The 14,950-nt window shown below is 44.3% G+C and overlaps 1 protein-coding gene across 10 annotated transcripts in view; it reads right to left on the bottom strand.

Annotated features, from left to right (window-relative positions):
* EPHA5 (EPH receptor A5) overlaps nt 1–14,950 on the bottom strand; it is a 197,037-nt gene that overhangs the window by 26,559 nt on the left and 155,528 nt on the right. For 7 of the 10 annotated variants that reach the window (XM_032997734.2, XM_032997732.2, XM_032997726.2 and 4 more), the window contains 2 exons: nt 7,581–7,646; nt 676–743 (listed from right to left, as the gene is read on the bottom strand). In XM_032997734.2, the coding sequence (XP_032853625.2) occupies nt 676–743; nt 7,581–7,646 (134 nt within the window). The remainder of the gene's footprint in view (nt 1–675; nt 744–7,580; nt 7,647–14,950) is intronic. The other 3 variants (XM_032997735.2, XM_032997730.2, XM_032997729.2) reach the window with 1 other exon arrangement.

Genomic DNA, 14,950 nt, shown 5'->3' on the forward strand with positions numbered 1-14,950 from the left:
CTTTTCCACCCCAAAAGGCACCTCGCTGTTACCCACGTCCAGATCCCACAGCACTTGATGAAGGAAGGCTTTTCAAATGCTGGCTTTGGATGTACAGAAGGACTGATAATAATCATGAGATGCACCTTCTAGCATCACCACAGAGGTTTTTTGTATATAAGGGCATTAACACAGCAGTTCTGAAAGCATCCTAGGAGCAAGAAGTAGGCGTTATTCCTCATGCATCTGCAGAGGCATCCAAGGCAATGAGTAGCTGTGGGCTTGATCCTCAGGGCTGGCTGGGGTGGAGCAAGGGTTTCAAAACAGGTATTCTGGACTGATGCATCCAGACCACAAAAATGTAGAGTCATTGTGTGCCGAACAGGCAAAATTAATAGTACCTTGGGTCACACAGCAAAGACAGAGGAAGAGAACAAAACAGCTTGCTAGAGAGATCTGCTGCAAATGTGCAGGTGTGAATAGCTGGGCACATATAAGGACTGTTCAAACATTCAGCTCTCCACAGGCTTAGAGCAGGGGCAGTTTGGGATTTACTGAATAACAGAACAAACAATTCTTTTGTGAATCACCAGCAAAACCAGATATTAAAAAAAAAAATAAAAATCCCTCTCCATTATATGTCTCATTACCACAGAGAGCTAAAACCACATATATACATGTTCAATCTTTACTCACTGTGGCCATTATGAAAATGCATCTTTTCTTCTTCTGGATCTTGTTTAGCCTTGCTATAGCCACATCGCCTGGAAAAAAACAACAGAAGAGTGTTTTTGTCTCTGCTACTGCAGAACCCTGCTCTTTACTTCAAATCACACAAAGCACAAAAACTCAGAGCAGTGATGAATCCAACCTCTCTAGTGGCTGTATTGCTGCTGTCCCAGTTTTAGCTCATCAAACTACTTGCAATTTCCCTAATGGGATTCAGGGCCCAAGGCCCACTGATTTTCAATTGGACTTGCGTTTCCAAATCCCACAGATGCTTCCGAACAACTCCGCTCTACCATACATCTAATTCAGCTATTATTAGGATGAAAGAAAAAAAGCAAGAACAGGAAGATGATGGAAGGGGAATGGGATGAAACATTAGAATTGCAGAAGCGAGATCTCCTGGACCGCAGAGATTTTGCAGGCGCCATGTTGTATGTATTGCATGCTCTTCTACATCCACTGGGCATTTGCACAGAACTTTAAATTTTGATACTTTAGAAGACAGCCTTGTGTAAACATTAACACCTTATACACATGCAAAATAGTGGCTTAAAAAACCCAAAACCTGTTGCCTCACTGCCTTCAAGGGTCTCCTGTGTGTTCCTGGGTCTGATGGGGTTTGCTACACATCTCCTATCTTCATGCAATCGCCTCTGCCCAGCAGCAGTAAAGATGGAAGAAGGCATAGAGTCACTACCTGACCTATCTTGCTCCCTTGTTAGCACCAGGCAGTGCAAGAATTCTGCTGAATCCTATCATGGAGTTGCAACCACAGCCATATGGGAGTTGCATCTCTCCCAGGACATCTTCCTATTAGTCTTTCACTGCTCTTCCCCCACTCTTCTTGCTGGTTTTCTATGTGATGTTGCCCTAATAATAAATGGCTGCTTTGGTGGCATTTCTGAGACCTGCTTTACTTAAGATAATCACATAGGAAGCCACAGGGTAACTGCACAGGCAAAGAGAACTGCTACATACACACATATATATACACATTTAAAAATACAGGATGAGGTATGTATGGTGCACATATATATGCCAGTCTTTCCAAGGACTTCATATGATAACTGGATCATCCTTAAAGCAAACTGCATGGATATGAGACAGAGGGACACTGCTTGGTAGACTGAAAAAACCCGCAACAGACACCTGCAAGCCAGCCAGCTCGCAGTGGGATCGCTAGTTGGCATGCCTCACAGAAAACCTCGGGTTACCAAGAAGCCACTTAAAGCTGAGAAACTTGGGGTCTTCTCTTTCATTGCCCATGATTTTTGAGATAGGGGCATGCAAGCACTCCAGCATCACTCACAGCAAGGAGGAGCATACAATTAGCAGAAACAAAACTGCAATTAGGAGGAGGCAGTAATAGGCATCTGCATGAAACATGCCCTCAGCGTGAAGTCCTATTACAGGGAACTGCTGTCTGCCTGGAAGGGGCCAAGCAGCCTTTTGGCTATAGTATTTTGGCACCGGATTTGTGAAACAATCACGATTACACCCAAAAGTCCCAATACGATGGGACGCACACACCACCACTGAGCTGGCCCCAGCAGAGCTGGATACTGAAGGGTTGAGGATGGGAAAAGCACCATGAGCTCCCAGGGTTACTCTGGGGAAGGGGAGCAGGCACACAAGCTTACCATGGGGAGAAGAGGAGACATGTGTCAAGGGCAGAGGAGAGAAAAACAGACTGCAAAGGTTGTGCAAGAGCAGGGGAATGGATCGAGACAAGCTGCAGAAGACAAGGGGGGAGGCTGGTGGGTGGTCCAGGGACACAGGCAGGGAGATAAATGGGTCGCATTTGATAAACAGCCAGGCTATCCATGCAGGGTGCAATTTCAGCAGCAGCGACCAAGGTGAGACCATCACGCTCCAGATGCAAAACTCACGAGAGCAGCAATGAGCTGCCTGGAGACACGGCTCAGTTACCTGCGTGCCGCTGCTCATCACCTTGTTCTAGCAGCAGCAGTGCCATCTCCCAAGATGGGGTCCTGCCTGATTAACTCAAAAACTAAGCACTAGGTGTACATGGAGACACTGGGGTAAGGGTAATTTCAAAGTGCATTTTGGTGTTCACAATCCCTGGGTGAAAACATAGTTTTCTCCTACTTCATCATACTGCCTCCCCTTTTAAGTATGTAAACTAGAGATAAGAGTATCAGAATAATTTCTCACTTCTGGCAACCCCATTTTTTTCTGCTGCAAGTTGCTAAAAGTTACATCAGTTTTCCCCAGAAGTAATTTTCTGGATTGTGGTGTATAATTCAATTTTCCCCTTAAAAAATACACAAATGTTTCAATTAATCCTTCTACCAAAAACACATATACAAGATTCCTTCCATTCACCTTTTAGAGCAAATGCTCTCATCTCATCTCCTCCTCAGGTTTGAAGTACTTCACCTATAAATAAGCTTTTCTAACATTATCCTTTTTTTACTACCTGCATCTCCCGATTCTTTGACCTTAAAGAGGGAGGAGAGAGTAATGGGGAACATGACATCGCTTGCGTCCAGTGATCCAAGCACACGCTGATGCACAACAGTCCATTTTTCACTGCCCAGGGACACACTCAAAGGGCCAGTGCAAACCCACTGGCTCTGGCTGTCCCCCTCGCTCAAGCTGGGTAACAAATACAGCAGCACGTCACATTAGCATACGAAATCAGGCTCTAGGACCCTCAAAGCGTCATTAAAACAAGACTCAACATGACATGCCAGAATGAAATGGCAGCTAGTGGACTGCAACTGCCAAGCAACAGTTGGGCGTCACTAACAAAGCTTGCTGCAAAACCTGCCTGTTGCAATCACTCGTGCCCCTCCGCATACTCACTTTCTTAAACTACCCAGAGAAACAAGCCATGTACACGCTGACTGGGGCTAAACCGCACTTCTTCCCTTCTTGACCTTCAGATGCGTTAAATAACACACACAAGAATTTTTTTCTCTGTTCTTCCCCAACGGGATTGACAAGATTTTTCTCATAAAAATCTGCTATTTTAGGTTAACAGTCCTGATTCACTACATGAACCTTACCAGCAGATAGAAGTATCTAAATAGTGTGGCTTTGCAACATACTTGGGGGGAAGAAAAAGCTTCCACTTGTTTGTGAAATAATCCATTTCTGTATGTGCATTTGCTCTTAATATTTATTGGAAAAGCTGAGTCAAAAGCCTCCTGATGGAAGACTCATTCTCTAGTTAATGTATTGTCATTGTACAAACCACAGATTTCCTGTATCTTTTCTGTATCACGTACAGCAAAAGCATAAAGATTCTGATGCTTGCTTTATCTCCCACTGAGCTGGAGACACTCAGCCAAAGAGTTAATGCAATTCAGCAGCACACCTGAATCTTAACTCATTTACTCCTGTTGTGGATTTGTCCCAGTTTCTGTATCTAGAAAGCAGATGTCTTCCTTGCACAGCTCTGTGTTTTTCAATAAAAGTACCAGAGGAAAAAAAGTGAGACTTTAAATATTCTTAAGGCATCATGTCTTATTTAAAAACTACTTGCAGATTGGCAGGCAGCTTGTAAAATATTTATGGGGCAGATTATAAAAGTGAAGTTGCAAAATGATCCCTATATAGGTTTATAAAATATAAAACGGACAGGTAGAAAGATGAAGAATCCAGCTGGGAAACCAATGCCCACTGCCTCGCATGGCAGAGCCTATTCACGGGAAAAAATCCTTCAAGATGCGAGGCAGGAAGATGTTTACACTCTCCCTGGACCAATGGAGATACTTTGCATCTGACCCTGTGCTTTGGGGTGCTCTTGCCGGGTGGAGTGTGGCCACCAGAGGCATCCCCTAAAACCACAGAATGCCCAAGGGATGGAGTTTCCATCTCCCTAGCTGTGACCACTGCTCTGGTCACAACTCAGGCAGGACATAGTCAAGGGACTGTGAAGCTGGACCATGGACATCCAAGCCCTAGGCAGTGATGTGGGAGAATCTATACATACTATTTTTGTAGGCATAGGCCAAAGCATTTCAGCACACAGCCAAGGCTTTACTGGAAATGCACATGGGGACAGCATCTGGACATCCCTGATGAGGAAAGGGACCTCACCTTGCTAGGTGCAGTCAGTACCATCGAACAGCTTGTGCCCTGAAGCAGCATGCAATCTCCCGTCACAGTCCTGCAGAGATTTATACATGTATTTAATCTCTTAAATATGAGATAAATGAACTCTGTGCGCTTCTCTGAAACAGAAACAAAATGCCACTTGCTTTTCAGGGGTGAGACCTTCACTCAGAAGCACATCTTTTACAATAAATCAACTTTGACGAATGCATCCAACCCATCTTGAGCTGTCATTTTACAGGAGGTTTGCAAGGACCACAAGGTTGCTGTTTGCAAGGGGTTAGTGCTCATTTCAGACCATTTATTCCAAGATGTTAAAGTGATAAGGCTGCATACGTGTTGCAGGGCAGGACTGTCTTCCACCCAGAGGAACAAACAAACACAGATCTGTCCATCTGGCCAAGATCCTGTCACCTCAGCTCAAGTATGGAGACAATAACTTGTTCAGCAAATAATTCTATCCTGGACAAACACCACCAATACTGAGAGCCAGAGGCAAAAGTCTACCTCTAACAATATTGGTCTATGTTCCGCATTTGTCTTTGTTGCCTGCAATCCTGGAATATATTCAGTATCACAAAACCAGGGAATACTCAAGGGACTACTGTAAAACAAACAGCTTTTATACTGGAAGTTGTTTTGTATTTTTGTGTTCACTTTCCTCCTGCTTTTTTGATGTCTATAATGACACGGACCAAACTTTCATCTGGAGTAACTTGGAGCAGCCCGTGCAGGCTGGGAATCTGACTCATTCAACTCCTTGATCTACTCTCCAAGTCCTATAATTTGGAGAACACGATCAAAAGAGCAATAAAAGGTCTTGGGATGACAAGACCTTTGGCTCAGTTTAAAGATACACTAGACAACTGGTCTGAGAGGAACCAGGGCAGGTTCCCTTTCCTAAGGGCTGCAGGCTCATTGTCTTCTCAGCTGCTTTCCCAGCCACTGCTGTCCACCCCTACATGGTGCGACCCTGCCTTCGACCTCTAACTTGGATGCCTTACAAAGGAAGTTTCATAATTCCAGGGGTGGTATTTTTAGCCTTTAGTCTTTCCCTGGCCTTCGCACTGAATGCCTCCCTGCTTTCGTAAACCACCGCCAGAACAATTAAAAATAATTTAAACAAGATATAATTTCCTCCTCTCACAGGAAGCTCCCTCTGAAGGGATCTCCATAAATCTCTCTAAAGAGGTTGTCGTGCCTTTCCATAGCACAGCTGATGGTATCCGTGCCTTGAAGTCACTTTTCCCATTTCCCCCGCCCAGCTTGCTGCCACATTAGTCTCTCCGCTGCTTAGGAGGAAACTTGCAGAGGGTGTTTTCCAGGTCAGCCAGGTTTGCCCTACGCTTCTCTCTTCTTCACAGCTATCCAGTCAATTCCCAGTCTCCTCTGAGAAGTACTTTCCACTGCTGCCACTCTTTGGTTGGGGCCCTTACTGAGGACATTGAAAGTGTGACTCCAGCGAGGGACTGCTCGTGCACTGGTGGCACAGGCACGGCAGACAACAGACCAGTTTAGCACAATCATTGCCAAACTGCTGGCTCACAGAATGACAACATGCACCAGGAGAACATTTTGCAGCTGATACTTTGAGCTGAGCATCCTTACTTGCTAATGATGCTCTTAATCAGTGAAAAATCACGAAAACCAATTTAAAAATGCTACAACAGGGACAAACAAAAAAAAAAGCCTTCTGCTTTAAAGCCTTTGGGATTTGCATCTGCAAACTCCTCCTTGGTTCAGGCCTCTATCAGATCCAAAATACAGCACTAGAGGACCCAAAAATGGTCCACCTTGGTGATTGCTGTGCCCCATAGCCAGGGACTGCACCATGACCCAGCTACCACCATGCAGAGCCTCAGCATCCCACAGAAAACACAGTAGAAGAGAGTTTCACACCTCTCACCCAGCTATGCTGTAAAACCTTCCCGGTTTAACAACGCATGTGGGACATCTCAGCGCTCCCATGGTTTCAATCAGCTATCTGATGGGGATGGTGATCTCATCACTCTCCTAGGAGGCTTTGGAAGATCTCTGTCTGCACAGATTACAGCCAATTTAGAGACCTAAAATCGCAACTCAACTCGTGTCCCATCAAAACAACAGAAATTAAAATCTCCCTTCCTTCGATTAATTAGGAAAGTTAGAGGGGAGGGTACAAGAGAGCATAAGCCAGTGAGGCAGCCCAGATGGTGGCAGAATGGGCAGCATGCAGCACGGACACGCAGCTCTCGACACCCCCAGAGATATGTCCAACACTGCTGGAGCATATTGTTGGCAAACAGCATCATGTCATTGTCATGTATGTCATACATTGACATGTATGTCGATGACATACAGTTTGCTTCACTGACATGCACATTACATGCCACTAAATAAATACCTTTCCACTCCCGCCTGCCCCCCACCTCATTTCTGGGGGCAAATTACCATCCACCCCCCTAGCCCCTTTTGGTGACAAGAAGCAGAATTTGTTGAAGTGTCCAGCATATGTGGTGTTTTATTATGACACATGACATTGCTGGTTCAGTGTCTGGATCGATCACAGCATAAAACATCAGTTTGTTTTTTTTTTTTTTTTTTTCACCCAGGATCCCTGCTCTTGCTGGAGACACACTCTGCTTCGGGTCACGCTATTTCCAGTTGTTGAGATAGACAAGCTGGGTGCAGAGATCAGATGAGAAAGTGATTTCCAGGCCAATACAAGAAAGGGAGGGAAAGGCAGACTGTGCACAGAAAACATGGAGGGAGGACACGGAATAGGAGCCAGCACGGGTGGGAACACTGACCATGTTAGGCTCGGATAGGCAACAGCACGCAGAGAAGAAGCCCACCCACAGCCATGATCGCAGCAACTGAAAAGCAAACAAAAAGGCCCAGGATAAGGAATAATCCCACCGTCCTGGCAAGGTTCAAATACATTCGCAACATTTTTATATGCACTTCTTCCTTCTTATTGCAATTATTGTTTGGACCTTAGCACACTGGGCTGCAAGGATTTCATGGCATGCGCTACCCTTGGGTAAAAGCGCCTTGGAGAGAGCGTATAGATCCTGGTCCTGCAAAGCAATTAACCATGTGCTTCCTGTACTTGAGCACCACCATTAGAATTAATGGGGCCACCCATGTGCTTAAATTTAAGCACCTGCCTTGGAGCAGGCAAAGTGACTATTTTCCACAAGCGTGTGTGTGGTATAGTTACATTTTCCTTTCAAAAACCAAAGCACTCGATGAATGCGAGCCCTGCTTTTGCAGACCCTTGTGCATGTACTCAACTCACATGACCCTTTCTGGGTCTCCTTGTATCAGTGAAGTTTTGCACGCTCATTATGTCTCTGCAGAAGCAAGACCTTATGAGTCGTGTGAGAGCATTCAGCCTAAATAAACTCAAAATATGGTGAGTTGAAAGGCACTGTGTGTGTCCACAGCTTGACTTTGAAGGCTGCCAAGCCATTACTCTAGTCTAATCAGAGTATGGGTTCGCCTAGCATCAGTCCATAACCCAGGGCTGGCTGCATCTCAGTAATTGCCCTTTATCCTTCTCAGATAAGTTGCATGAACAATTTTTCTGTTACCAAATCTATTAAGGTAATACGTCCTGAAAAAGAACACAGTGCATAAGAAACAACAGGAAGAACTTCAGTACAATATACAAGCAGATGGTCAACGGTGCAGACATACTCTAGTCAAAGTCATCTGAAGACCTCACTCATCATTTCTCCTTAAATCATCGAGTTCTTGAAAAAAAGTATTGAAAAAAAAATTGTGCCCACTAGATTTTTATAAAGTATAACTTACAATGCCTAAACACATTAAAATAGCCTATTTAGACAAAATTAACATTCTGCAACTGCACCACCTTAAATTACAATGCAAAATAACTTCAGGCATGCAATGATTTACAGAATTATATACTGGATTATGTGCTTACTTAAATTAGAACTGGTGAAGAATGTCTCTCTAAGCTCCTTTTGCATCAGCAAAACAACTTGCTAACATTTTCTAAACAGTGATGCCAATATTTTTTTACTATAATTGACAATATTTAGTATTTTCATAATGCCCCAGCTTGTGCAGTCACACTAATATGGGAGCAGCTCAGCCTTCACTAAACCTCTACATTGATCGAAGTTAACACCAGAGGTCCAAAACCCACATGCACACAAAGGGAATCCAAGCACTATACATTTTGAGTTAATTTTGTCATTTTCTGGGTTTAATCTCACAGGATTTGAGCACAGGGAACTGGTAGTCTCCAGAAGATCACTGTGGCTGTGATGATTTAGTTTATATTTTAGCTAGGAGGCCCTTTTCCCCCCAGGCATTTTGCTGCCACCAGACCTTCCCCAGGGTTCAGCATACAACGCCCAAGTTTTTGAAACAACAGTTCAATTAACCTGAAAAGCAACCACTTACTTAAAGTGAAAAGAGCTCGTTTTCTTAAACAAAGAAAATTCTTTGAGCACCTCTTCAGCAACATGGGCTGCACTGAGACAAAATCAGTTCAGTGCTCTGAATGCAGAGGCTTCAGATCTCACTTGCTCCCTTCACAGGGAGGAAAAAAATGCTCCAGTGCAAGGGAAATATACCTCAACGGTGCACTTAAGATCATAGTACTCTGAGGTGTAACATTAAGGAAAATCTAAATCTCTTAGAAACAAACTAAACTGGATCAGCAGACAACAATATTCACTTTCCAGTCCAAGGAGCACTTGGATAGGTAAGTGAATGGACTACTTGGCCTGAACAGTTAGGAAAAAGGAAGATTTATTACTGCTTGTGTTAAAAGTATGGCTTGATTTTACAGATAAACTTCAGAATATAAAAATCCTGAGGCAAATAAAGCTGGATGTTAAACTCCAGCAAACCCACCGTGCCGCCATGGCCACCACATCTGGGTGCTGATAGTCTCTAGGAGGGGCAGAATTTCCCTGTCTTCTCACTCCACGCATGGCTTTCTTGGTCTAGAAACTAAGGAGCTGAAAGCAAATGCTTTCCAGACAGGATCAAATGCTGTGGCAGTATAAGAGATCTCCATTCAATGAAATATGCCTGGAACTCTCTGGGGTTTTAAGATCTCTAGCCAGTAAACTGACTTGTACTGAGGAGCAGAGCTGAACTGAGCACTGCACACAACAAAATTATCTGCAAAGTCTCCTCCAGCCTCACTGAATCAACCAGCAGACTACGAGGAGAGCTTGTGGGGGCTGCCCCTGGCTCCAATCTGCTGCAGGTTAAACAGATGACACGTAACTGCGAAGGTTACTGAGAAAACGCCTGCAGTGTTAAATCCCCTTTGCTGGGAAAGAATGAGGCACTGAGGCAGCGGCTCCAAAAGCCAAGCTGGTTTGAAACAAGGTGTGACTTTGCTTTGAGCCCTGGCTTCAAGAAAAGGGCTGCAGATGGGCAGAGGCAACATAAAGGAGCCTGGAGCTGCAGTGGCACCTCCTGCACCTCCACGGCCTGGTGGCACTGCCCCACTCTTGGCTAGTCCAACTCTACCGCTTTCGGTTACCTCAGGCACACAAAACTGACACTCCTCCAGTTCTAGCAAAGGTGACCCCTGCAATGCCTATGTGGCTTGCAAATCCAACTGCCCAGAGAGCAAGCTTTAATAAACTTATGCTAGGAGGACTTATCAACACCCTTGGCATCGTTTCAAACCCTGGGCTACATGCTTTGTTAATGAAATGTATATCTATGATGGGCCCCAACAACTGTGCCTGCAATCAATGTAATTAATTTACCACAAGTCTGCAGATGACCCAGAGAGCATTTGGAATTAAACTACATTTCTAGTGGCTAGATAGATCTCAGAGAGGCTCTGCCATATAGAGCTGCGGCTTTTAAGAGTTATAAGTTGAAGACTTGAAGTCATGATAAATGAGAGCCTCATTTGTTGCTTTTAATAAGTTGCTCTAATGGGATGTTCTTCAGAGGCTTGCAATTAGAGACTGAAATACTTGAGGATGCCTGGGAAGATTTTTCTAATCCTTCACGCAGCCCTGAGCGATGGCAATGACTGCTTCCTGCATCTCCAAGTCAGGAGGGCAGCACTACACCTAGCATCTCGCGAGTCAACATGCTTGCTTCAAACATCAGAGGAACAGCATTACACACTGTGAGTAGGAATATATTCCTACTTTGCCCAGAACTATATGAACTCTTCCTGCCGAGCAATACCTAGTTCATATGTTAAAGCATGTCTCTGTACTGTTCCACAATAACTGAGAATGCAGAAGCCCAGGCAGACGATATCTATGCAAACACTTCCAGGGAAAGAAACTGCACTTGGAAAGACCTCTGGCATTATACTTTGCTATGTCTAGGCTGTAAGAAAGTAGGAGTAACCTTTTTTCTAGGTAAGGGGCCATGTGCTGCAACATGGCACGTCCCCAGGAGAGGTCATGCTTCCTACTTCTAGCATCCAAAGCAAGGTGAAACATTCACATATTCAGAAGTGTAGAGGGATGACAGTCTGATTTTATTCTTCATCCTCTACTTATTCCACAGCCAAAAGAAAACACTGTAAAACCTCACTTTAAAACACTATGAATGCATGGGGCTTTCACCACCAGTGCTCAGCAGGAGCCTGGAGCTGCTAGCACTGAAGTCAGGCTCCATTTTCAGTTTGAAGGGCAGCCCAGTTCCCTTCTCAACGTGGAAGCAGGACTTGCACAATGCCATCAAATGCATCCTCTGAATGAAAGCAAGGAGCTTTTGTCACTGACTGCTGCACCGCCCCACATTTCACCTGCTCAGACAAAGCTTACACCAGCTGCTTATCTGTTCGTGACGGTCCTCCTGCCCCATTCCCTTGGCTGCTCCCAGAATAACTCAGAAATGATGATTTCAAGGGCAATGCCTCATGGGCTTGGAGCTTAATTACAGATTTGGTCAAGTCTCACCTCCTGTCTGGGCCAAAGTCATCTGAAGGCAGATTAGCCTAGGTCCCTAAACTCTCCTCCAAACTGCAGAAGCTCAGGCTGGCTTGCAGAGCCCAGTGTGTTTGCAGAGAAGTACTAAGCCAAAAAGTGTTGAGAATAAAAAGAAAAAAGGTGTTGGAGCAGCCAAATTTGCCAAGCTGATATAGGTAAGATGCTAGAGGTGGCGACTATGGGCAGCAGATTTCCACACTGGCCCTGGGAAGGTATCACCCTGTGCAGAAGGGTGCCCTGGAGCCCTTTTTTTCAGAGAGGGATCCTGTATACTAATGACACTAGTGTACTGCCAAAGAGCAAAGAGGCTGTTAACATGATAAAGGTAGTAAAAACCTTGACCCTAACAGAAGCAGGATCAGACCCTGCCTGCTCTTGGCAGATAGGAATTTTGACTTGGCAGAGCAATAACTTCTCCAACAAAATCCTTCCTATTGTCAGGTGAATATCTGGCAGTAGTCAGCATCATAAAGTGTTTATAAATCACAAGAGACAATGTCCTGTAGGAAGAAGGAAGAGCGGGCAAGAATGAAGAGATAAAAATCCTTTAAAAAGTAACAACTAACAAAAATTGTGACTCATGCTGGAAAAATTCTCTCTATGAAAAACAATATCTACAAACTGTCTCCTATTTCCTATGGAAATATTGAAAAAGCAAACTATTTTAAACCCTGACACATCTTGGAAAATAGGATTGGGGGGGGCCTGTGGAAAAATTAATCCATTTTGACCTTCCATATCATGAAAGGTTGCAAATGCTGGCTCAGGACCTAGGATATACATACAATCCTTTCACACTCTCTACTTCCTGAAAGTCACTTTTTTAACAAGATGCACATATTTGTGTCCAGAAAGTAGCCCTCTGCCACCGCAGGGGCTGATATTTAAAAGTCTGAATCAGCTAAGGTCAAGGATGGATACTCTGGTGTAGAAGCCTCTAATTGCCAATACCCAGGTGGCAAGATTTGTCTTTGCTTTGTCTCTTGAAGGCTAGATCCTTGCCCGAAAGAGACTTTCTATATATGCACGACACAGAGCGAGGGGCAGTTTTTTGTTGCTTCAAATCTATTTTTTTTTTTTAATTCTATAAAAAGCTTCCTCCAGTTCTTTGGAAGATCACTTGAGATGGAAAGGTCATCCATAATGGGTAGCTGGCTATAAATACAGATACACAGTACACTTCTTAGTTATTTTGAGCAGCTTTTGCAACATGTACAGCACAGACCTAATAGCAGCCCTGTTTCACTCTGTAAAAGCTCATGCCTTTGTTTACTGCTACAAAGCTCAAATTCTTGGGTGATCGGAGGGAACAGCAGTTTCTTAACACTCACCCTAAGACCCCATCAGTTTTGCAAACAAGGTTTGTTTTGGAGGAGGAAAGAGGGGGAACTGCTCTGGAGCAGTGGGTCTCCTTCCCAGGCTGACCCAAACCTGGCTTCCAACCTCAGTTTGCAGGAAGAAAGGGGCTGATGCCACAACAACTGCAGCACCTTATTGTTCCTTGCAAGATGGAACACAAAGATCCTTGTGACTGTCATTGCCCAACACAGACAGTAAACCAAAAGTCCGTAATGAATTTAGATTAATATATATTTCAATCAGGAGCAACAATGCCAAGCAGCACCTAATTCAAGCATTGCTAAGAAAGCAAAATTTATAGCCTTGCTCTCTATCTGTAAAATGCATCGCGCTTTCAAGAACACATAATCCTAACAAAACAAAGATAATAACAACTTGGTGTTCTTTAATTCAATGCTTGTAGCTGGTTTAATAATACATTTTCAATACGCTTCTCTTTTTTTGCCGAGACAACTACAGTCTGATTTAGTGAATCTCTTTGATTTGTAATCCTGATCGTTATATTATTAATATGTCCTTGATGCAAAGAGTGGTGTAACTTTAAAAAGTGATCAGCTATTTCACTTGGCATTTATGACCTTGGTCAGAGGATGCATTATTTACAGGAAGAGTTTTCTGGAGCATCTGAAACACAGCTTAATTGTTTAGGGCAAAGTGCATTTAGTTTCAAATTCCCAGGAACCTCCAACTTCAGACGCAAAGCACGTTTCCACAGATGGACGCTGGCATGTGGAAATGCCACTGTGACTACCGTTCAGCTGAACTTTGGTTTAGGGCCAGCTGCCAAAAGGAAATGCCGTTTTTGCTTATATTTGTTCAAAAGAGGCAAGAAAACTGCAGATACTTGTAAGCAAAAAAAGAGGAAGAGGTGTGGAAACTTCTGTCTCTGAGGACCTAGTGGAAAATAAAAAGTCTACAGACCCCAGCAAACTCCTGAGTCCTACGGCTGGGAAACTACTTTCCAAGCTGCCAAGAGCAGGAGGACATCCCCTTCTCACTGCAGGACTGCTCTCAAGCCCCTGCTTGCTTCAGCCTGGCACTTGGGAGGACATGCACAAATAGATGCCATACAGCATCCTAGGGAGGAATATCCTAATTCTGAGGTGTCCAGGGCCTCCCAGGGAGCCTGGGAGCAGCATGGAGACAGCAACAAGGAGCCTGTTTGCAGGAAATGGCCATGCTATGTCCTCAGTGTTGCAGAGCAAGAGGGTTTTTCTCCTTGGCTTTGCTACTGGGCAGTACCTTCTCTACTGTATTAGCAGAAAAGACAGAGCCTGGGCTTTGCACAGCTTGCTTGGTGTGGAAAGCAGTGGTGATTCCAGCTGGAGCAACTCCTGGAGTTTGAAATGTCTGTTTTTCTAAAAGCAAGTACGGGAAAGCATTTAGGAAAGGAAATTTAACCTCCTGGAACTAGGCACTGGAACAACATAACCACTCCAAAGACACAGGAAAGCATCTTCCAGAAACAGGTTAACAGCTTCAGAAAGGGATTATCCCATGACCTGGAATGCATTTATCATCCCTGCAGTGTCACAGCGGGAGAGTCACTCCACAAATTGTCTCGAAATCATATCCAAGGCAAAGCAGCGTGAGTGACACATTTCAGTGGTATATCTCTTCTTCCAAACAGGAGCAATTTTTTTGTTTTGCTTTGTTTAATTTCAAATTGGCTGTCAGCTTTCTGGGCTTCTGGGGTTTATTTTTATCTTCTCACAAGTCACTCAACACACTAGATGGGCTTTAAAATTCAGGGAAACTCAAAGTGGCCAAGAAGCTCTGTGGTTTTGAAGCCCATTCTCTAACAATAGACCAAACCTTGGTGCTGGAGGCTTCTCTACCACCTCCAGCTGAGGGATTGGGTT

Source organism: Tyto alba, unplaced genomic scaffold (genome assembly GCF_018691265.1).
Source record: "Tyto alba isolate M040663 unplaced genomic scaffold, T.alba_DEE_v4.0 Super-Scaffold_23, whole genome shotgun sequence".
Lineage (NCBI taxonomy): Eukaryota > Metazoa > Chordata > Aves > Strigiformes > Tytonidae > Tyto > Tyto alba.